This window comes from Mixophyes fleayi, chromosome 7 (assembly GCF_038048845.1).
Source record: "Mixophyes fleayi isolate aMixFle1 chromosome 7, aMixFle1.hap1, whole genome shotgun sequence".
Lineage (NCBI taxonomy): Eukaryota > Metazoa > Chordata > Amphibia > Anura > Limnodynastidae > Mixophyes > Mixophyes fleayi.
In genome coordinates, this window is record NC_134408.1 from 123,181,783 (window position 1) to 123,206,862 (window position 25,080).

General features: G+C 42.5%; 1 protein-coding gene across 1 annotated transcript in view; it reads left to right on the plus strand.

Moving 5' to 3' along the window:
* LOC142098106 (intelectin-1-like) overlaps positions 1-15,347 on the plus strand; it is a 31,619-nt gene extending 16,272 nt beyond the window's left edge. The window contains exons 6-8 of the mRNA XM_075180594.1: positions 5,585-5,705; positions 13,090-13,196; positions 14,947-15,347. Of these exons, the coding sequence (XP_075036695.1) occupies positions 5,585-5,705; positions 13,090-13,196; positions 14,947-15,099 (381 nt within the window). The 3' untranslated portion in view covers positions 15,100-15,347. The remainder of the gene's footprint in view (positions 1-5,584; positions 5,706-13,089; positions 13,197-14,946) is intronic.
* The last annotated feature ends 9,733 nt before the right edge of the window (positions 15,348-25,080 follow it).

Here is a 25,080-nt window from a genome sequence, read left to right on the forward strand (position 1 = left end):
TGTCTCCTGGGGTTAGATGGCTGCACTCCACACACTTCCACCAGATAACTTTCACCAGTCCAGTGTCTTGGTTCAACAAGTCTCAGCTAGATTTATTTCCCAGGCATAGAAATAAGCAAACAGAAACAAAAGTTCTAGCCTGTCCGGCTTCTAATTTAACACACAGGAACACCCAGTCTCATGTGAAGGTCCTTGTGTCTCCTACACAGCATTTGCATTGTCTCTCAGGGGGCATCCACCTTCCTCTCCAGGTCTGAGAGACTGATTGAGTTGCCTTGCAGCCTTTTACCAGCCCCCCACAGAGGCAACTCCTGATAACCAGCAGAGCATATTGGTAAATTGGAAGACCAACAATGGGGCTTATGAATGGAGCCCATCCTTTTCTCTCCATTCATACCCCAGGGATCCTTATACCAGCTTTTCTTGTAGCTGTACATACTCTTTGTGAAGCTCCTTCACACACACAAACAATCTCCCTGTATTTTTAAAACTGTTTAGCAACAGAGCGGTCAGTGGGCACATGAGCGCCAGAGCTGGACCATGGAGCAATGAAAGAAGGTCATCTGGTCTGATGAATCACGTCTTGTTTTACATCATGTGGACAGCCAGGTGCATGTGTGTCGTTTTCCTGGGGAAGAGATGGCACCACGATGCACAGTGTTTCCAGTGTGATGCTTTGGGCAATGTTCTGCTGGGAAACCCTGGGTCCTGGCATTCATGTGGTTGTTACTTTGACACGTACAACCTACCTAAACATTGTTGCAGACCAATTACACCCCTTCATGGCAATGGTATTCCCTGAGATCAGTGGCTTCTTATAGCAGGATAATACACCATACCACAATGCAAAAATTGTTCAGGAATGGTTTGAGGAACTTGACATCTTTGTCACTCCTGATCAAGGTGTTAAATTGGCCGCAAATTCCTTAGATCTAAATCCGATCAATCATCTGTGGGATGTGCAGTAAAAAGAACTCAGATCCATGGAGGCCCCAACTAGCAACTTACAGGACTTAAAGGATCTGCTGCTAATGTCTTGGAGTCAGATACCACAGGACACCTTCAGAGGTCTTGTGGCCTCCATGCTTTGACAGGTCAGAGCTGTTTTGGTGGCACAAGGGGGACGTACACAAATTAGGTGGGTGGTTTTAAAGTTGATGCTGATCATATAGATAGATATAGATATATTTACATCTGTATACAGTCATGGCCAAATGTTTTGTGAATGACACAAGTATTGGTTTTCACAAAGTTTGTGTCAGATGTTGCTGTGGAACACTGAAGTAAGATTACTAGCATTTGATAAGTGTCAAAGGCTTTTATTTACAATTACTTTAAGTTTATGCAAAGAGTCAATATTTGCAGTGTTGACTGCTTGGAGTTTGTCAGAATTTGTGGGGTTTTGTTTGTCCACCCGCCTCTTGAGGATTGACCACAAGTTCTCAATGGAATTAAGGTCTGAGGAGTTTCCTGGCCATGTGTTAGGCTGCTTGTCTGATCACCAACCCACAAAACCTAGATGACGGAGGTCTTCACCTATAGCAGTCACCTTTCCCTTAGAGCATGATGTGCTCATTGGTACTCAGATGCCCCCAGGACTTAACTCCAAGTGTAGTGTGGGTTGGTAATGCAGGCCCGTAGCGGCAGGCCAGGAGGCTGGATAGAAAGCAGAGGATAGTCAGACGGTAGCCGAGATCAAGGGTCACAGGCAAGCAGGGTAGTCAAATAAACACGCCAAAGGTCGGGGTCACAAGCAAAGTAGCAGAGTCCAAGGTACAGGCCAAAGGGTCAGGGTCACAAGCAAACAAAGTCCAAAGTCCAGGCAGGGGTCATACACAGAGAATCCAACAGAGTATTTAAAGGACAGAGTACAACAAACAGGAGCAGGTCAGCAAGACTGGGTCAGAAGCTGTAACTATACACATGCCAATTAACTAGGACACATTAATCAGCCCACAGGCTGAGGAGAATTCAGTGCCTGCGCCCGGCTGTCCTATTTGCTGGGGTGCGCTGTGCAGAGAATCGAACCAACTGGCGGAAGTGACGTCCCGATCATCAAGGAGACGGCCGGAACGCCCAGCGGGGTAAGAGATGAGTAGTGTCACGGGCACCGCCGCGGCTCCTAACACCATGGACCCAAAATTTTGATGTTTTGATCCACCCAAACCACTTAGTTGTCAATTTTGCCTTATGGCAAGGTGCTCCATCATGCTGAAAAAGGCATTATCCGTCACAAAACTGTTCTTAGATGGTTGGGAAAAGTTGCTCTTGGAGGATGTTTTGGTACCATTCTTTATTCATGGCTGTGTTCTTAGGCAATATTGTGAGTGACCCCACTTCCTTGGCTGAGAAGCAACCCCACACATGAATAGTCTTAGGATGCTTTACTGTTGGCATGACAGGACTGATGGTAGCGCTTACCTTTCCTTCTTCAGACAAGCGTTTTTCCAGATGCCCCAAACAATCTGAAGGGGGATTCATCAGAGAAAATGACTTTACCCCAGTACTCAGCAGTCCAAACCCTGCACCTTTTGCGGAATATCAGTCTATCCCTGATTTTATTTGCTGGAGAGAAGTGGCTTTCTTGACACCAGGCTATCCTCCAAAAGTCTTCGCCTTACTGTGCGTGCAGATGCACTCACACCTGCCTGTTGCCATTCCTCTGCAAGCTCTGCACTGGTGGTACCCTGATCCCGCAACTGAATCAACTTTAGGAGACGTCCTGGCGCTTGCTGGACCTTCTTGGGCGCCCTTAAGCCTTCTTCACAACTATTGAACCTCTCTCCTTGAAGTTCTTGATGATCCGATAAATGGTTGATTTAGGTGCAATCTTACTTGCAGCAATATCTTTACCTGTGAAGCCCTTTTTGTACAAAGCAATGATGACTGCACGTGTTTCCTTGCAGAAAACCATGGTTAACAGAGGAAGAACAATTATTTCAAGCACCATCCTCCTTCTAAATCTTTCAGTCTGTTATTCCAACTCAATCAGCATGATAGAGTGATCTCCAGCCTTGTCCTCGGAGAGAATCACTGACCTGATATATCAGCTGGTCCTTTTGTATCAAGGCTAAAATACAGTGGAAATATTTTTGGGATAAAGTTCATTGTTATGGCAAAGATGGACTTTGAAATTAATTATAATTCATCTGATCACTTTTCATAACATTCTGGAGTATATGCAAATTGCCATCATAAAAACTGATGCAGCAGACTTTGTGAAAAACAATATTTGTGTAGTTCTCTTAACTTTTGGCCGTGACTCCATATGCAAACATTTGTGAAACAAAATGGTTCGTTCTGAAGAGCTCAGTGACTTTAAGCATGATACTGTGATAAGATGCCACCTTTGCAATAAGACAGTTAGTGAAATTTCATCCCTGTTGGATATTCCACCGTCAACTGTAAGTGATATTATTAGAAAGTGGAAGTGTTTAAGCACAACAGTGTTATGCCTTGTTTCTTTGTGTGCATTTTTGTTATGATCTGCCCTGTTTCTTTGTGTGCATTTTACCCTGTGTTATGATTTGCCTTGTTACCCTGTGTGCACATTACCCTGCAGTATATGTAATTCTCCAGAGGAGCTGCTGTCCGGCCATTCCTCTATCAGGGGTTAACTAGCACTGCTAATTAATTATCCTCACCTGTCTGTGGCCTATATATGCCTGCTTATTCCTGAATCGTTTGCTGGTCATTGATGTTCCTAGCCTGCTCATGTGTCGCTCTGTTCCTGGATTACCTGCATGTTTCTGGCTGCTACTACAAACTGGTTTCAGTTAAGTCTACTGCTGCATTTCTTTATTATTTACTGCTTGTTTGCCAAGATCTGGAAATCCATTGTTCCATTCAGCCTGAACTGTTACTGTTTATTTTACCTTACCTGGACAATAAACAGTTTAAAACGTTTATATCACGTGTCTGGCTCCATGGCTGTAATTAAAGAAGTGGTTTTGAACAGAACCCTAACAAACAGCAAATCAGCCACGAAGTGGAAGACCGTGTAAAGTCACAGAGTGGGATCAACGACTGCTAATGTGCATGGTGCATAACAGTCGCCAATGCTCTGCTTATTCCATAGCTGAAGATTTCCAAACTTCCACTGGTATTAATGTAAGCACAAAAACTGTGCGGTTTGGAGCTTAATGGAATGGGTTTCCACGGCCGAAGCAGCTGCATGCAAGCCTCACATCCTGAAGACCAATGCCAAGGGTCAGATGGAGCGGTGTAAAGCACACCGACACTGGACTGTGGAGCAGTGGTCTGTGGAGTGGTGAATCACGCGTCTCTGTTTGGCAGTCAGATGGCCAAGTCTGGGTTTGGTGGATGCCAGGAGAATGTTACCTGCCTGACCGAATTATGACAACTGTGAAATTTGGTAGAGGAGGGATAATGGTATGGGGCTGTTTTTCAGGGTTTGGGCTAGGCCCCTTATCTCCAGTGAAGGGCAATCTTAATGCTTCAGTATACCAAGTCATTTTGGACAATGCTGTCTTTCCAACTTTGTGGCAACAGTTTGGGGAAGGGCTTTTTCTATTCCGACATGACTGTGCCCCAGTGCACAAAGCAAGGACTACAAAGACATGGTTTGATGAGTTTGGTGTGGAAGAACTTGAGTGGCCTGCACAGAGCACTGACCTCAATCCCATCGAACACTTTTGGGATGAACTGGAACGGAGATTGTGAGCCAGGCCTTCTCGTCCAACATCAGTGCCTGACCTCATAAATGCTCTACAAAATGAATGGGCACAAATTCCCACAGAAACACTCCAACATCTTCTGGAAAGCCTTTCAAGAAGAGTGGAAGCTGTTATCACTGTAAAAAGGGACCAACACCATATTAAAGTATATGTATTTGAATATAATGTCATTACAGTCGCTGATGGTGTAATGGTCAAGCGTCTGAATACTTTTGTCCATATAGTGTATCTGTGTTGATATTCTCTTTTATGCATGCTGCTTTCTTCTCTTTGGGCGGCATTAGAACTGGACAAAAAGATACACCCTTTGCATACATGTAAACACTTTTTGAGTTTCACTTATATTGAGATACATGCAACCTTAAAATAGAGCGTGTATATGCTCCTGGAGCAAAGATATCATCAAGATCAACACTTGCACCAGTCTTATTGGCATGCAAGAGATACACATCATAAAAGGCACATCTACAGATACTTGCAACTCTAATTAGCATGAGCATGTGCTTACAGTACCGCACTTGCACGTGAACCACCCCAATCCATCTCTCCAGACACAAAGGGCCACAAGTGCAACATAAATGAAAAGTCAAAATATGGATGCAAGTTTTTCAAATACACATTTGAAGAAATTTTATGTAAAATGCAAAGTTAAGTCATGTTGCATATCACCACCATTATACAATATGGAATGCCTCAATCAGCCCAGCACCTACAAACACAATTTTGCACCCCGCTGTTATGATACGTAATCCATGCATTTACTTGTACAAACTGGCACAATCACACAGATATAGATGAACTACATCACAAAAGAGGAAGTAATGGCATTTGTGCTGGTGTATGCATTTTTGCAGCTTCATAAATGACCCTTTTGATATCCCTTTTAGAAATATCCTGTGAAGTATAATGTTGGAAAATGTCCAACAGACAATGGACCTGCTGTACCAGTAGTTTATGACCAAGGAAATGCAGAGAAGACAGCCAGCCTCTTTGGACCAAATGGGAAAAGTAAGAATGTTGTCATACATGACATTGTCTTGCTACAGTTTATGTAATGTTTAAAAGGAAAGTTGACATCCAAAAATGAGCCTCTACCGGCAAGAAGTCCGTTCACTCATATAATCTATTACAGACATTCGCATGCCTGTCTCTGTACTATACACACTGTCGCCCAGGCCCATTTCCACTACCCGCCATTCACAAAAATTGCCTTATAGCTGTCAACTGGAAAAACATTGCATCACCTTCCATTTCCAGTACTATCCAGAACATGTGGGCCACATACCACATGGAGAGCATAAGGTCCCGAATTGCGCATGCGCCCAGGACTTCCGAATCGTTTGCTGCAGGAGTAGCGTGTGTGACAGGGAACACAGCCGGCTGGCGTCTCTATGCAAGAAAGTTCAGCGTACCGGAGTTTGGGGTATACTTCACTCGAAGGTATTTCCGATCACCAGAAGTGTTTGTGGTAATGACAATTCGGGACCTTATGTCATTTTCTGGACTTATTATTTCAGTTGGAATTTTCCGTTAACCTAGGTGATCTCTTGGTGTGTGGAAGCATCTGTAGAGACTATGGGGCATATTTAACAAATCACGGTAGTGCACTATTGTGCACTTACCGTGGAATTAAAGTCCCGATGTGCCCTCCACAAATTTATTAAAGGTGCATCGCAGCAGATATCATGGATATCTGCTGCTTTGCACTCCTGATCGTTTTTGCGAGCAGTCACCATTCAACAGTATGGTGACTGCTCCTGGCTGCAATCTAACAAGTCCCGAAAAATGTTTTTTTTCGGAAACTTGTCTTAATAATGTACGCCAGCTGAAGCTGGCGTACATCATCCGAATTGAAGACATCCACTGCTGTCAGCTCTGCTCCGGAGAGCAGAGCTGGACAGCGCATGTGTGGAGGGATCACATGATCCCTCCCTGTCACTCAGCGCACTCTCTCTGCAACGATAGTTGCAGAGACAGAGTGGGGACTTTGTGCGCATGTGCACTGCACATGAGCAATTGAAGGAAGAAGAGGAGATCCCGAGAGACAGCGCGTCCGAAGAGGGAGGTAAGTGTGATTTTTTCTATCACAGAAACAGCAGTTTTTCGGAACTGCTGTGTCTGTGTTCCCTTTTTTAATAAATGTGAGAAATAGTTCAATCCTTATCCTTGCGATAAGGATTGATAACTATTTCTCACTTTTGCCGAATATTGATAAATGTGCCCCTAAGGGAATATCCAGTGTTCTTTTGTTTTTTAGGATCCAAGCATTGGCCACATGTTTTTATGCATACTATTTAATTTTTTATACATTTTTTGGACAATATCAGTCAGTGTTTTGATGATTATTATTATGACATCCTAATTTTTCTTTTTTTCTTTGTCTGCAGACCATTGGTAATTTTACTTATGTAAAGTTTTTCCAGATTTATTATACTTGTATTCTGTGTATGTCATTTTACATAATACTATTCATTTTATCTGCCTTACACTTATATCCTTGTTCTGTTGGTTATTAATCCTGTTATCTAGCGCCGGGGATTCATTCTGATTCAGTGTTGTATTTGCTTGGAGAGGATAGGGATCTCCTCTCTTTATCCCCTTGTTTTTTGGGAGCTTTACACAAGTGGAGAGTGCCGGTGTAATTTTTCTATTTTAGGTTAATGTATCAAGCTGAGAGTTTTCCGGCGGGTTCAAAAAGTGGTGATGTTGCCTATAGCAACCAATCAGATTCTATCTATAATTTTGTAGAATGTACTAAATAAATGTCAGCTAGAATCTGATTGGCTTTTCAAACCCGCCGGAAAGCTCTCAGCTTGATACATTTACCCCCAGATCTAGTATTACACTAGAACAGGCATATAAGACCACTCTAGGAGCTGAACTCCATAAATAAAAACAATAATGAAGTAATATAAAAATCAGCAGCAGAAAGAGCAATTTTCATTAACAATACACTTTCTATTGAAAAGGCTGTGGCTGCAAACAAACCAAGCATCTGGTATCAGAAAACTAATTTAAGTCCAACCGTTATATCTTTACAAGCAACTAAACTGGGAGTTTGAGTTAGGAAATGTAGAATAAATAGATTAATGCGTGAAATGTACTTTCCATCATGAATTGCACCAATATCGGAGTCGTCCATGAATCAAAAAATAAGAAAGGAAAGTGCAAAGTGATGGAGATGCAGCTTCAGTTTGCAAATATATAAGTCAATAGATTCTGGAAAAATGGCAGCAAAACTGTAAAAGACTGTTTTTGAGGCATGGAAGAGAGGGAATGCCATATAAGCTCACAACAGTTATTATTTACTGTATAAACGGTACTTTTATTGTTCCATCACAATAAAACAGCATACACTTCCTTCAGGGTGTCTAGACAGAAGGACTGTGTCCTTCTGTCTAGACACCGGGCACTACTGCCATCGGTCATCCTGAACAATGAAAAAGATAAGTTTTTATACTTAACACTCCTCTGACAGCCCTGGCTTGATGGACAGATGCGTAATGTCTGCAGCCTTGCTGTGCAAACTGTCAGCTGAATATCTAATTCCTCTCTTAGATGCCTGTGGAAAATCACTCCCTTTGTTACTATATTCTAGAGATGGGCAGGCTCGGTTCCCCGAGATCCGAATCCTACCCAATTTAGCACGCTCGGTACTCTCCCGCCCATTCGGATTCGAAATCGAGGCAAAACGTCATCGTGACGTATTTGTTTTTCTGAGCTCGGTTCTCGCGAGATTTTAAAGCATAAATACCTCCACAGCAATCCATCGCCATTTGACAGAGGGAGAAAGCAGGGTTGGGTCACACTGGCTATATCAGCGCAGGGACAGTGATTGATTGTATTCAATACTATTGTAATCAGTTGTTACAGCAGTAAGAGAAGAGAGAAGAGTTTTTGTTCAGTTTCTGGCACTATAAGTGCTGTTGGGGTGTCCCCCATTCTTTTGCAGAAATTTATCTGGCTGTCAAAAAAGTCATATTTTGCAGCAGTGACAAAAAATATATATTTAGCACTCCCATTTGCTTTTGGGGTGTCCCCCATTCTTTTGCAGAAATATATCTGGCTGTCAAAAAAGTCCTATTTTGCAGCAGTGCCAAAAAATATATATTTAGCACTCCCATTTGTTTTTGGGGTGTCCCCCATTCTTTTGCAGAAATGTATCTGGCTGTGCAAAAAGTCCTATTTTGCAGCAGTGTCAAAAACAATTTGTAGCACTACAAGTGCTTTGGGCTCAGAATGGATTCAAAGCAGTCCACATATGAGCAAAATGAGCAACCAGGTTCTGTCACCAGTCCTGATGGTAGTGTTCCCAGTACGTCATCTGGAAAAGGCGATGTCAAACTACACCATGTTTTGAAATCAGGCAAAAAAACACACACCAAAAAAAATTTTACTGTGTTGAAGTGAAAAAGAAGTGTTACTGAGGAAAAGTTAACTGCCGATAAAAAAAAAAATTGCCAACATGCCATTCTACACACGCAGTGGCAAAGAGAGAATGAGGCCTTCGCCTTTCTCTATTAGTGGCAGATCCGAAAATATTTCCGAGCCTGCAAGTGGTGCACAACTACTGTTACGCGTCAAAAGCCGAGCTCCAAGATAACACTAAGGCATTAGAGGATAATGTTTGCTCTGAATCAGAAATGACACCAATCCCTGTGAAGAGTCCATCCAACAGTGGGATGTCTAATCGTGAGCATTCTGTTAGTGTACCCATAAAGAGGGGCCCTTTCAGCAGTTCTGCTGATGTGTGTCTGAATAGCCAGAGTGTAGCCGGTGATACACAAATTGAGGATGCCACTTTGGAATTAGAAGAGGATGAGGGGGAGATTTGTGTAGGCGACAAGGGCGCTAATGAGGATGTTGATGATTATGATGCAGACAGATACCAAATTGCATTTCTCAATTTCTATTTATATTCTAGATTATATAACGGCTATTTTACTACAAGTGGATGGGGGGGGGGACTGATGCAGACAGATACCAAACTGCCTTTGTCCATTTCTTTAGATATTTAACTAGAAGTGTAGGGTGTAATATACACCCAAAGACGATGGCTGCATTGCCAATAGGCTAAGATGGAGAGGAAGACAATCAGGTTCGTGTGCAGAATTAAGGACGGCCTACCAGGGATTAAACTGTTTAATCCAAATCTGAAGCATACTTGAAAAAAATAATAAACCCAGTTTACAGACGATGCAACTTCTGCTTCTACAAGCAGACCAACGCCACTGAATAGAATCCAGCCGCGAGGTCTATTTCTACTCTATGGGGAATCCCCATGACAGCGTGAGAAATGGGGCAGAGTCCCGACTCTGGAAAACAGTTGGGACTTTGATCTCTATCGATTTTGGCAGAAACATGCCTATGGTGATTTTACATGAAATCTCAGCTTCATACATCAGCGAGTTTCAAGAAAATCGCTGGATTTATAAAAGCACACCTTGATACATTTACCCCCTTGTCTTATTACTAGCCACTTAAGAACAGTCCAACGTTTTATCTTAAACCATTCCTGGGTACTTTTTAAAGTCTGTTTGGGGTCATTGTCCTGCTGGATGACCCATGACACAGATTTCTGACACTGGGTTCAACATTGTGCTCTAAAATGGCCTGGTAATCTCCAGATTTCATGATGTCATGCACATGTTCAAGGCACCCAGTGCCATATGTAGCACATAACTTCCTCCATGTTTGACTGTAGGGAAGGTATTCTTTTTCTTGAAAGTTTTATTTTACTTTCTGCAAAAATAGGAATTGTTAGACAGCCGCGGCGGCCACGGGCACCGCCGCGACTCACTGCTCCTCTTCCTATCACTTCCGGAATTTCGGGCCGACCGTTGCCAGGGCAACGGCCGGACGCCAAAAACAATCTCTATGCGCTCCGGTGACCTGAATAGCTGGGCGCATCTGCAGTATATATCACAGCCTGTGGGCTGATTAAGTGGTCCTCTTGTATTTATTAGCCTGCACCTGAATGGGGGCTGGTGGCAGATTCCTATTGGCTGCTCTTAGTATTTAAGGCAGGGAAGGATTAGCCTCCCTGCCGGTTATAGCGTTTCTGACCAAGTCTTGCTAACCTGCTCCTGTTTGCTGTACCCTGTCCTATGGATACTCTGTTGGATTTTCTGTGTATGACCCCTGCTTGGATTTTGGACTCTGCCTGTTTGCTTGTGACACTGACCCTTTTGGCCTGTACCTTGGACCCTGCTACCTTGCCTGTGACCTCGACCTCTGGCATGTTTATTGACTACCCTGCTTGCCTGTGACCCTTGACCTTGGCTACCGTTTTGACTATCCGCTGCTTTCTACCAGTCTCCTGGCCTACCGCTGTGGTCCTGCATTACCAACCCACACTACATCTGGAGCTAAGTCCTAGGGGCATCTGAGTACCGGTGAGCGCATCAAGCTCTAAGGGAAAGGCGGCTGCTATAGGGGGAAAACCTCTATCATCTAGTTCTGTGCGTTGGTGATCAGGCCAGCAGCCTAACAGGAATGATGTGCTTTACAAAAAAGCACAGAGCATTCTGCTAGAAGGAATTTGGCTTGTTTAGTTGTTTTTTGGCAAACTCCAATTGGGCTTACTTATGTCTTTTTCTTAGCAGTGGGGTCCTCCTGAGTCTCCAACCATATAACCCCATTTCATTGAGTTGGAGACGGATGGTGCATGTCTCAAGGTCAGCTTGTATCTGGTTGGCGGGTTGATTGAAGTGCTTTCTCCAACATTCAAACAGCCCTGTGCTGCAATCTTCGATCATTTCTCATTCGGCTACATCCAGGGAGGTTGGCAACAGTGCCATTGGCCTTAAATTTCCCAATAACATTACATACTGTGGAAATAGGAACATTAAAGTCTCAGGAGATTGATTTGTAGGCTTGAGATTATCCATGTTTGGCTATAATCTTCTGTCTGACCACCTCAGATTCTTCACTGTCTTTCCTTTCTCCATGGTCATTGCAATACACACAGTGATACAAAACAGGAAAATTAGTCTTTTTCTATACTCAACCTCGTTTAATGAGTGATTTTTATATTGCAAGCACCTGCTACTCACCACAGGTGATTTCAGTTTCAGAGTGAAGGACAATCATCTGCTTCAAATCTAATTATTTCTAACTACTTCTAAAAGGTCCCAATAATTTTGTCCAACCCATTTAAGATTTTCTGTCTGGATCAAGCTACGCCTTAGTAATTTTTTTCTGCTTTTTTGTGTTTTATTCCACTGCAAAGTAAAAAAATATATACGTGGATACCAATTTATATTTTCAGTTTCAACAATTTACAAGATATGGTGAATTATTAGAAAAAACAGCAATGGTGCCAATTTTTTAGGCCATGACTGTATATTATAAGTCTACTCGCATTACTTATATATTTCCTTTTGGACTGCAGCAGGAAAAAAAATCCCATTTCATTCTTAAAGAGTAAAATAATGGATTTTTGTATTAATTCAATTCAATTTGTTCTTTTGTTTTGTATTAGTGTCTGCATTTAATTATATTTTACGTGGAAAATGTGGCTTTCTCATTTATTAATAACACTGACCAGACACTATTCTCTTTTGTATATGCAATCTCATTACAGTATTACATTATGTACAAATAGTGTAATTCAAATTTCATATTTATGACTAACATTGTGAAACCACATGTCTACATTATCCCTATGCTTTCTCTATGCTACTGAGGTACATAAGTATACAAATGTGTTACTCCTGAAGCAATCCTGGCACATATGTTGATGTTAAAAAAACTGGATGTGTACGAGTGAGCATATGTATCTAACAGGGTGGCAGGGGGGCATCGGTCCCCCGGGCCGCTCAGTTGCAGCGCTATTAGGGCTGGCCGGAAGGTCGGCCGGGCCGCCCCTTGGTTTCAAAATCTATTGATTTTGACCGGCGGCCGCATCTCATGTAACGGGATGCGGCCGCGTCAGCGCACAGGGTGGCCGCATCACATGACATGCGATGCGGCCGCGTCATTGGACGCGGGCGCATCTCATGTCATGTGATGCGGCCGCCTGTGCGCCCTCCGGGCTGATGTATGGCAGCCCGCGCCTGGCATCTAAATATGCTTTTTCATGCAAGTGTCCTTTCTAAATATATGTTCAGAATGTAAATGCATCCAACTCTACATAAGGCAATTTGTAAGTTATATGCAAAAGACACTTTTAACCCATGAAGGTCTGTATATTACGTCCACAGCAGAAATGTTGTAAAAGTGAATTGAAGATTAATAGAAAAGGTTACTATATTTTTCATACATTGGTTCACCTTTTAAGCAATGTTAGTAAATAACCTTCTCTGTGTTTTAGTTGTTATGTGTATTCAAATGACATTTTATAGAAAATAGCTACAGTTCTCATACTGAACAATTAAAACCTCTTTTACAGGTGTATTCACTGCTGGTTTCATCCAATTCCGAGTGATTAACAATGAACGAGCATCAATAGCTTTATGCCCTGGAGTAAAAACAAACAATGGCTGTAATTCAGAACATGTAAGTTGCTACCAGTCACAGATAAAGGTACTAAAGGGGTAGCAGGTTGGACTTTGATGTGAAGTATAGATTTTTGCCCACTGCACCATTGAGGCACACTTCTGGCATGGACCTTGATATCCACTAAGAGCATTTAAAGTTGCATGCCCTTTTTACAGTCTTTGGAACTGCCCATTGTAAAAGAGGGATTCATCTACTTGTGGGTTTGCAGATCCACCTGAAAATGCATATGGTGGATACAGTAAAAACATCAATACAAAGTCCAACCTTCTGCCACATTAGGATTAACTCCTTTATTAATTTCACCTTTTAGATTTTTATCCTAAAACACTGCTTGGTTTAGCTTCATGTATGTCTTAATTTTATCCTAGAAGGTTAAACTTGATGGACCTTTGTCTTTCTTCATCCTTAATTATTATGCAAGTATGTAATGTAGAGAGTAATGCACATAAGAACTATCTACATAATATGTGTTACTTGTGCGTTTGAATGTTTTCTTTCAGTGGATGAAATGAGCATATGTTCCATGGTCCATGGCAGTGGCGGAACTACCGCCACTGATGGGAGTGCAGCCGCTACAGGGCGTGCGGATTCATTGCTCATGGGTTGACCCAGCATGTTATCAGAAGAACTCAGCAGGGCCACAGGAAGGTGGACTGGCATTGCCAGGTCGTGCCCCAAATTTGTTCCACCCCTGTCCCATAATCTATTTATTTGGCCCTGGTATAATGTGTTTGTGAGCCTTGCAGAGAAATTACTTTGTACGCTTCCCTGGGTTAGGTACTGATGTACATGAGTACATTTCTCTGACTATACAGCACTGCAGAATATTTTGTTGCTACATAAATAAATGGAATGGTAAACAATCGAAATAAAAAAGTCTGAGGGGCATATTAAATTAGGTGTCCAGTCCGCGGGAACGCGCTGAAACGGGCCGCAAAGTCAATTCACGGTACCGCAATAACGTAGATGTTCGTGCGCACCCCATAGGGTTGTGTAGGAAAATCTGCGTTATTGCGGTACCGTATTACCGGCAATATTGCACAGGTTCCATGGTAACGCGCGTTACCGCGAACCAGAAACCTAATTGAATACCCCCCTGAGAATGCATGGAAACTTTAGCTATGCTTGATCCAATGCACAGGTACCCTACAAGCTGCAATTTTTATAGTCAATTATGCTAACTGGCCACAAATCACATTTATGGACACTAAAAGACAACCAATTTCAATTAATAAGATTGGATATTTGTTAGAATAGGCAGTAAATGCAGTCAGACAATAATCATGCATGACCTTGTATGCGGTTATTGCCTGATCATACTAATGACGCTCTAGTGGTATGCCTAATGATTGGACCTTTCACATTTGTACGTTTATGACCAAAGCTAACAGAGATCTGGGGGTAAATGTATCAAGCTGAGAGTTTTCTGGCGGGTTTGAAAAGTGGAGATGTTGCCTATAGCAACCAATCAGATTCTAGCTGTCATTTTGTAGAATGTACTAAATAAATGATAGCTAGGATCTGATTGGTTATTCAAACCCGCTGGAAAACTCTCAGCTTGATACATTTACCCCCTGGTCTCTAGGCAGTCGGGCCAAGTACCAGAACTATTTAGTGTAAGGGCGTCTATATGTATTTTGCAATGAGTTTGAATATTGGACGAGGTGTGCTATATGATTTATTTTTCATATGTAACACATTTTCATCACTAACACTAATTATTTCAATCTCTTCTTTAACGTTATAGTACTGCATTGGAGGAGGGGGCTACTTTCCTGAGGTGAGTCCCAGACAGTGTGGAGACTTCACAGCATTAGACTGGGATGGAGCTAGCACACACACTGGATGGAGTGCTAGCAAGGATCTAACTGAAGCTGCTGTACTTATCTTCTACCACTGATCCCCCTTGTTCAGACATCAAACTAAGTACAGAAACAATTTAAAGAGCAAACAGGAAAAGAACCTGAACTTTAAAAACATACTACCATTTATTAACTGTTTTACTCCCAGATAGCTAGGATAATTTTGAACCTCATATAGCAATCCCAAGGTTCACATTATATTATATGTTTTAATTGATCTCTTGGTAGCATATTAGAACAGATATTGCTTTTATGTCATTTGTATTAAATACAGCAGTGAAAACCAGACAGTGTGTTTAATTATACCTCCCAGAAATGAAACAAAATAAGCTCCATGACCACAGAAGCCACATTCCCAATCTACCAACTACATCCCCCCCCCCCCCCCCCATTTTACTCGACCATTTAAGCCTATACACATTCGCACTGAGAATGAAAGACAACTGTTCCTGTCAAGTCCAAAAATGGAGAGTCGATGAGAAAAAAAGTTTGTATATAGCTGGACTGGTTATTAAGAATATATGATCATAAGAGGATCTTCAATATCTTGTGAGGTATACAATCCCAAATATACATCCCCAAAATTCTTAGATGATTTCTAATGTTAAATTAAGAAACACAGGGGGGAGTGGATGGGTAATGTATTATGGTATTGTCCCTTCTCAATAATTTCTTACACAGTCCTGGGGATAGCACTACTAATTCCTAAGCGTGTACAGAGGACTCACATCAGTCCCTGTCCCATTGGAGCTATGTATAAATTCCATAACATACACAGATCTAGAGAGACTAAAGTCAGTTTCATAGCAGCCAATTAGCCTACTAATATGTTTATTTTTTGAGGTGGGAGAAAACCAGAGCACCCAGAGGAAACCCACGCAAACACGGGGAGAACATACAAACTCCTCACAGATAAGGCCATGGTCGGGAATTGAACTCATGACCCCAGTGCTGTGCGGCAGAAGTGCTAACCACTAAGCCACCATGCTGCCTGTATTAAAATCATAATAAAAGAAGAACATTGTCTTGTAACTACTGTGAAACACCATGTATTCATCACAAAACACAAACAGCATTGACATAAAATATGGGCACAGTCTGAAAATTTTTTTTTTAGAGTTTAGTGAACATCATCAGGCAATGAATATAATTTTGCCAAGAGGAATTTGGGGCCCCCTGGTACAGCTACTTTTTGTGGGCCCCCTTCAACAAATGAGTAAGAAAAGGGTTGTGTACCACCACGCAGCAGCTGTACCGCCACATAGTGCTGGGGTCCAGGGCCAGTGCTAGGGTTCTCAGCGCCCTAGGCAAAATTTCAAGATACCACCCCCCCCCCCCCCCTCGCGAACATACCAAACACCTGCCTCACAGACCCTTACCTACTCGACTGAGTGCATTTGTGTTTAAAAAAAATAATTTAGCTTTACTTTCTTCAGCGGTCCAGATGCCGTGTTGTTTGATGCAGAACGCTGTCCAGACTCCACTGCAGACACAGGATTTCTAGAGGGGAGGTATCCAGGTGTTAGATTTCGGAACAAAAAACTTGACACAATAAGCCTATGAATTATGCATTTGTTCAAGGCCCTAACATGTCCCTTCATCACACATATGTTCCTTCATCACACCACTACACCCCCCTCTGCATCACACCACTGCATCCCCCCCCCCTCTGCATCACACCACTGCACCCCCTCTGCATCACTTGCAAACTATGGTGTAGAAATTGGACCCCAAAGATTGCAAGTCAAATATAGAGCATGAGGTGCCAATCAAATAGTCTTTTTCTCCACAATAGTTTGAAAATCAAATATAGAGCATGAGGTGGCAAATAGTCATTTTTATATGGTAGAAAAATGACTATTTGCCACCTCATGCTCTATATTTGACTTGCAAAGTATGGGGGAGAAAATTACTATTTTTTTTGGCACCTTACGCTCTATCTTTGACTTTCAGCAAGTCAAATAGTGCTAAATAATAGTCATTTTTCTCCCAAATACCTTGCAAATGAAATATAGAGTATGATGTGGCAATAGTGATTTTTATACCATAGAAAAATGACCATTTGCCACGTCATACTCTTTATTTCATTTGCAAGGTATTTGGGAGAGAAATTACTATTATTTACCACCTCATGCTGTAACTTTGATTTAAAAACTATGGTGGATACAATGATTATTTTATTGGCACCTCGTGCTCTATATTTAACTTGCAATAAGTCAAATATAGATCATGAGGTGGCAATAAAATAATTATTTTATCCTCCATAGTTTTTAAATCAAAGATACAGCATGGGTAGCCCTTATAGAAAAAATTATAATAATAATAATAATAATAATAATAATACAAAAGAAAAAAAGAATACAAAAAAAATAATAATTTTTTTTTATTCCTGAAGGCTGGTCAGCAAGTGCAGGGGACCTCTTCAAAAGCTGCCCACCGCTCCTCGGCTCTCACAACAAAGGAGGAGGGTGGAGCACAGCGGTGCAAGCTGGAAGGGGAGGGAGGCGTCAGTGACAGACAGTGTGAGACTATTAATGGACCGCCGGACTATGGGAAGGTCACATGATCACTGACGTCAGTGAGTGCATGGGGCGGCCCGGGCACATCCATTTTCAAGAACAAGAGGGCCACTACAAAACCGCTGACTAGATTTTCTAATCTAGTCCGCGGTTTGGGACATAAGTGCAGCGGTGGAGGGGCGCCTGCTGCTGTTTTTTAGTGACCGCCGCCGTCCTCCTCTAAGAAGAGGATGGCGGCGGCCGCTACAAAGTGCAGCAGGTGCTCCTCCGCCACTGCACTTATGTCCCAAACCGCTGACTAGATTAGAAAATCTAGTCAGCGGCACCCTGCAGGTCCCAGTGCCCTAGGCAACTGCCTAAGGTTGCCCAATGGAAGTGCCAGGCCTGTATATATATATATATATATACCACCACCTCTCAGACATATAGGATGCATATATTCAGTATAGGACAAGTATACCCTTCCCTGGCACAGTGACACTATGGATGTCATTTTTGGCACACACCATGGTTTGACACAATATCATCTTTCTTCTTCATCTTCCGAAATTTATACTGGCCAGTGGGAGCAGTTGGACATAGTAGCACAGACCCTCTTCAACACAACATTATTTTGGAATGTACTCATCAAAATAACACCTTCCCTGCTGGCTAAAATAAAGGCTAATTAACATGAGATTCTCTGTATGTAGATATTATCTTTTATAAAATGCCAATACCTCAATATAATTACTGCGTTACAATACTAAAAATAAGAATAAAGTTATATTTACGAACCCACCTGGCATCCTTTAAGAATTGAACAATGGACAGTTGTGGATGAGAAGGGTTGTCCAGCACGATAAATCTCTAGTTTTAATGACCTGACTCCTCCATCTCATCCCACATCATACACCTATACACACATACATATATACAGGGGGAGGCCAGCCATGTGGGTTTAATCTGGCTATGGGTCCTGATCACGCTTTGCCTAAGTATTCATATATTACTAGAGCAGGGAGTAGAGCAAAGGGTAAATGTATCAAGGTCTGATTTTTTCAGCGTTTCAAAATCACGGAAAATCGCGGATGATAACCAGCGATTTTAGTCCCCAAGTTGCCAGATGTATTAAACTGCGATTTTTACTCTGATCTTACAAATCGCTGGTCATCTCCAGCGCTTTGCTGTGATGTCAAACATTCTCGCCTCTAGCTAACTCTCCTGTGTTTCCTGCGTGTTTAGTAAACACATCACTGTTACACTGTTCTGTCTATAGAGTCGGAGGTCCCGGCAGCTGTCAAATGTATAAAAATAGATAAAAGTTCCCAAAAAAAAAAAGTGTGGGGTCCCCCCACCCGGCCACTGTTAACCCAAGTGCTGCCAGCCTATTGCTGGTTATGTGAAAATCGGGGAAAAAATTTGCGTGGGGTCCCCCCGATTTTAACTTAACCAGCACTAGGCAAACCAGCCTGATCAGCACTGGGCTGTATTCCCTAGGGAGTGGGGACTGCCAAATAAAACGAGCGGGAACCATCCCTCTAGGGACACCCTGCCCAGTGCTGAAAGCACTTGGGCTCTTCCTAAACCCCTGGGCGGTGGGTGTAGAGTAATAATGGCGTTAGAAATGTAAAAAACAAACATATACGCCATTTTGTTAAGTGGAACTACAAGTCCCACCCAGTCAGGATGCCATAAACAGTCTGGGCATGCTGATGCTTGTATAACTACAAGCACCAGCATACCCATGGCAGTCAAGGCATGCTGCCACTTGGAGAACCACAAGTACCAACATGCACCCATGGCTTGAAGACACATGTAGTTCCACAAAATAAAAAGTTTACAAAACCACAACTCCCTCATTCAAACCACATACATTTAATGAAAATAACAAAACCCCAATAAAGACACTAAACACACATTTATACCACATAATTTTATTAAAAATAATAAATCCCCAAACTACTCACCAGTGATGTTTTCATCTGTCGTCAGCAGCTTTTAATCCTAAAATGAGTGTAAACCAAGTCCCAAATCAATTTGTATCCAAAGCCCGTCTTGGCGATGTCCAAAATACATTTGTAATTCAGATAGTCGGGCTTGACCATGTCCAAAATAAATTTGTAATTCCAATAGTCCATGCTTGGAAAATTCTTCAGTTCCTCTGGCCAGGAGGGCCCACTTGTGAATTGCAGTCTTCTTATATTCAGCCTGAAGGACCCCATATTTGTAAAATCCAATCCGGAACATGCTTGGTTAAAAACAAAAAAAAAAAGATGAGAGATGCCGCAAACAGCATCTACTCTGTAGAAGTTCTGATACGCAATGAACTTAGCACAGCCGCGAGGTCTATTTATAGTATTAGGGATTTCCCACGCTGTCGTGGGAAAATCCCCTAATACTATAAATAGGCCTTGCGCCAATAACCAATATGGGAGAAAGTCTAGTTAGATGTCCCTAGGTAGATAGATATTATAAATACAGCCACAAAGTGGTGACCTCAATAAGGAATAAGTCCAGCAATAATAAACTGTAATAAGGGATAAACTGATGATAACTCCGGGTATGTTCCTTAGAATTCATAGGAGGTTTAGGAACTGAGAACAGTCCCTCTGGAAATTTAACTTGATGACAGAGCAGTTTAGAATCACGGGTTGTATATCTCACCACTTGTAATGAATTCTTGGCCCGGCAGATAAAAACTCTCCACAATTATAGCTTCCAATTAAAAGCTGTCCGCAGATATTTTGTGTAGCTTTCACAGTGAAAAATAATTGCAAATAAATTCAATAGACGCAAAAAACACTGACGCATTTCTCCATCTGATCTGACGGTTTCATCAGAAGGATCCATACTGACCATCTGTGGACATGTGTCACTCACCGGACCGTGAGTGCCTCTTCCCGGACATTTAGGAACCGTGGCCGTCCACCATCCTGAGGGTCTGCGCATGCGCAGCCCTTTTCTATACTTCAGTGTATACCCCTTTAACTTAATTGGCAGATCAGGCAACCTCCCTATATTAAGCACCTGTGGTCACTACCACGTTGCCTGATCTTGGAGTCTCATTCCTCATGAGTCTCTGAAGGTGTTCCTGTATTACTTGTGTATTCAGTGCTGCTGATTCCTGTGGTTTCCAAACCACTTCTACTACTGTGGTTCCATACCACTTCTACCATCAACTTTATCATCATGACTGTTTGCTGATTCCTATCCGCTGCCTCCGTGCACTACAGTCTTCTACACCACTTCAACGTTATTTTATATCAATGTGACTGTTTGCTCATTGCTATCCGCTGCCTCCGTGCACTCCAGCTTTTACCTCACTCACCTGCTTCTCATCAAGTCTGTTTGCTGATTTCTATCCGCTGCCTCTGTGCACTACAGTCTCCTGCTTGCAACTCGCCTGTGTTCAACATCGTGACTGCCAGCTGATTACTATCCGCTGCCTCCGTGCACTACACTCTCATCTCATCTTTGCTGTGACTTCCTCGAGACTGCCGCTTTTCATTACCATCTGCTACACTTCGTGATCTACAGCTCCGGCCCTGCGCTGCACTCCTGTTTTCCCATCGCTGTTGGTTCCTGTGGTTGCTACTGGTTACCTCCGTGTGCCGCTGAGTCCTGCCGCTGTGGTCAGCGCTATCGTCCATCTCCTGCTGATCCACTCTCCACGCCTTCACGTGTTCCTCTGGCCTCTACCCTCCTGTCAGCATTGGATTTGTATCTCTTCTACTACCCTCTGCTGGATCATCTCCATTCTCCTGGGTTTCCTATGAGTCCAGTTCCACGTGTTGCTGACTCCTGTGGATTCGTGTCCCTGTCGGTCTACTCACCTGTGCGCTGCACCTGCTAGACCGCTGCTTCTCCTATCCAGGGACTTCCTATCCAGTCGGCCTCCAGCCGCTCAGGTACCGCTGCAATCCCATCTGACTGCTACTGCTGAACCACGGTATGCATACTTCTCATTGACTGTGCTGTGTATTGCATATCTTGCTGGACTGTGTTTGGTTCTCTCTGGAGTCTGCTATCCGCTGAGTCTATTGCCATCATTGACTGTGTTATCATTGTGCTGGACTACTTCAAGAGACTTTCTAGATTGCAGACCTGATCAGTCATTTACATATATATATACCTATATTGTGCATATTACTGTGGATCGTGTATAAGGTGCCTGTGTATATCCTGTGTTGCAGTCTTCCCCCGTGCACCTCCTCACATATATATGCAGTGGTACAACTTGCTGATGTCAGACCACTGATCCCTGTTTCCGGTATCACCTGTTCCATTATCCTCTCACATAGCAGTGGTACAACTTGCTACCGCAGACCACTGACTACCTGGATACCTCCACTTGGATTCCATTCCTTCACTCAGACAGCGGTACAACTTGCTACCCGCAGACCGCTGACTCTCATCACCTCCTTGTTTCTGTTGGACATTCCTCCTCACTATAGCAGTGGTACAACTTGCTATCGCAGACCACTGACTACCTTCACGTGTCCTTGTCCATACAGTTCCTTGTGAATCATTACCTCAGTATTACCAGTGTTGCTAGTCATAGACTTTCCTGAGCATCTCATCGGCCATCATTTCATGTTCCGTGATCACCCAGCTACCAGAGTACCCTATTACCATCTACATTGCTCTGGTAAGCCTACCATCTGGTGATCCCTGGGTAAAGACTCCTAGTGCCCGTGACAACATGATCTTTAAAGCCCAAAGCTCCAGTCAGTGTAACGTACCCATTAGTCCGTCTCCCTGTATAAGTGAAACTTGTCTTTAATACTTGTGCGTAGGAACAATTTTTGCTTTCAGTGGACATAAATCTTAGGTGATCTAAAAAACTAATCTAAGACACTGTTTAGGAATTTGAGAATTTCAATGCCATTTCGTCATTTGAACCTAAACTTATCTTCAATCCTACTAGCATTGTGGTTCTCACCCGCTCCTCGGTTGGTCGTTCCTATTGACTCTGCTTGTTTCTGACTACTCTCTGGATACTGATTTGGCACTGACTCTGCTCTCCTGGTACTACTCGGCTTCCCTGACTACTCTTTGGTTCCTGACTCGGAACTGCATCGTCCTCCTGGTTACAACCTCGGCCTGTCTGACTTCCACTGTTCCCCTATCTCGCTGGTGACTGTCTTGGAGAACCCCGACCTGTGCACCCTTTGCAGCCAAGTCCATACCTCCTTGCGGGGGTCCCTGTTGAATACCAAGGGTGCGTTAGACTCCACGCCTCCCTGTTCAGTCGCGTCAACACCAGCAGTTAGCCTCCATCACACTTCTGTTGTGCCATGGAGCACTTCATCATCGTGACATCCCCTGATACAGAAGCAAGAGGACATCGGACCCAGTTATTGTAACTACAGGTGTGTGCATGAAAGTACCCCGTCTTTTATATGTGGACTTTCTTTCAGAACAAAAGTATCATGGACATCTGTTGCAGCAATATACTCTCTCTCATCCGATCTAAATCATTTCCAGTCTACTAGAAACTGAATATTCCCAAGATAAATTCTGGAATTTGATGTTACTGAAATTGATCCCCATGATCTTAACAGTAGAGGGAGGGGTGGATGCTGATGAGAGCTAATTATTAACAAGAGGCTTGAGTAGGTAAATATGAAAAGTATTGGGGATACACAGAGAAGAGAGTAATTAAAAGCTTAAAAGCCAATGGATTAACAACTTTTTTGGTCAAAGATTATTAGTAGGTAACCAATGCCTCAAAAACAGACAAGACAGATTGCGCTGCGGAGAATGTATGTTGGTATAGCTCAATAAAAAGACCTAGAGGATCCTCCCATAGCAATAAGGAAACAATTGATTAGTATCACATGAATATAAGTTTAATCACAAACAGCATGATCTAGTAAATAAATCATAAATATTACATCAATTGTAAAACTGTATAGCTGGCCAGCATAGATTGGAGGGTACCTTGAAAAGTAAAAAATAAAATTAAAATATAAATTATTAAAAAAATATTCTGTATATATATCTTTATAGACAAGTACCATCTCTTAAAGAGATCTCCAAAAAAACCCTTATTGGTGGTATTCCTCCGCCTACATAGTGTGCGCCATTAACCCTTCACGGGATTATTTTAGGTAACCAATTCCTGTCTCCTATTTTCAAAATAGGAGTTGCTCTGAATTTATTCTCAGAAAAACAATTGTAGCGGATATATAAAGAATGTGCCCACTAAAGTAGCCTCTTTTCAACTTTAGACATGGTTATGGTTATACCCTGAGGGGAAGTATTAGTGGAAGTAGCTAGAAGACAATCAGAATGATGATTCTCTGGAATGTCAGGATCTTGATTGGAACTGAAGTAATGAGACAAGGCATCAGCATTTTTATTGTCATTCTCTGGTCTAAACGTTTTATGAAAATTGAAAAGAGTTATAAATAAAGACCATGGGGTTTGCCGATGATTTAAGGATTGAGCTGATTGAAAATATAACACATTTTTATGGTCCGTGAAGACTGGTACCAGAAAAAGAGCTCAGTAAGGAGAAACCTCCACTCTTCCAGAGCGAGCTTTATTGCTAAAAGCTCCTTATCTCTGATTGTATAGTTTTGTTCCGTGGATAGTAACTTGCAAGAGAAAAAGCTGCAGCGATGCAACTTCTTGCTAGAAAAATATGTAGGAAAGAATTGCTCCTACTTCAACAGTGAATTCGTCTACCTTCATAAAAAGTGATTGAGAAGAGTCAGATTGCTTAAGCATTGGAGCAAATGAAAAGGCTTGTTTGAGGACATGGAATACCTTAGATGCAGAAGAGGGTCAATCCTTGGCAATAGCCCCCTTAAAGTGAGGGAAATTATAGGAGCAACCAAGGTGGAGTACCCCTGAATTAATTGCCTATAGTAATTGGCGAAGCCAAGAAATCGCTAGACGGTTGGGGCCAGACTAACACTGTTTGTACGTTTCTTGGTGTATTTGAAGACCTGATCCAGAAACAATGTACCCCAGGAAGAGTATATGATCACAATCAAAAGCAAACATGTCAACAAGATGGGGTATTACCAGGGATTAGATCGATAGGACATTCCCATGTAGAACATAATTTTTTCAACGTTTTGCGGAAGCAACCTCCTTCGCCGCTCACTGACCAGGTTCCCCGCTGCACTAAAAACTCTTTCCGAGTACACACTGGAGGAGGGACAACTCAGGTAAAATTAAATATAGCCAGTTTGTACAGGGGCTTCCAAACAGCCTTTTTTTCCTGCCAGTAAAAATAAGGACTGTCTGACATGTCTACTTGGATGGTGTCAGCAAAGTAATCCTCCACCATTTTTTCAATAGTGACAGCATCCAATGCAGCGACAGTAGACATGTCTGCAATGGTTGGCAGGTCCTTCAGTCCGGACCAGATGTTCTCAGCATCCCTGCCAGCGGGTCTTTTAGGAAAACTGAGCTTTTTCCTCGCAGCGACAGGTGTTGAAGAAAATGAAGGAGGAGCTGTTGGCATGTCACGGTCCTCTTCAGAGGACAATCTCCTGACCACCA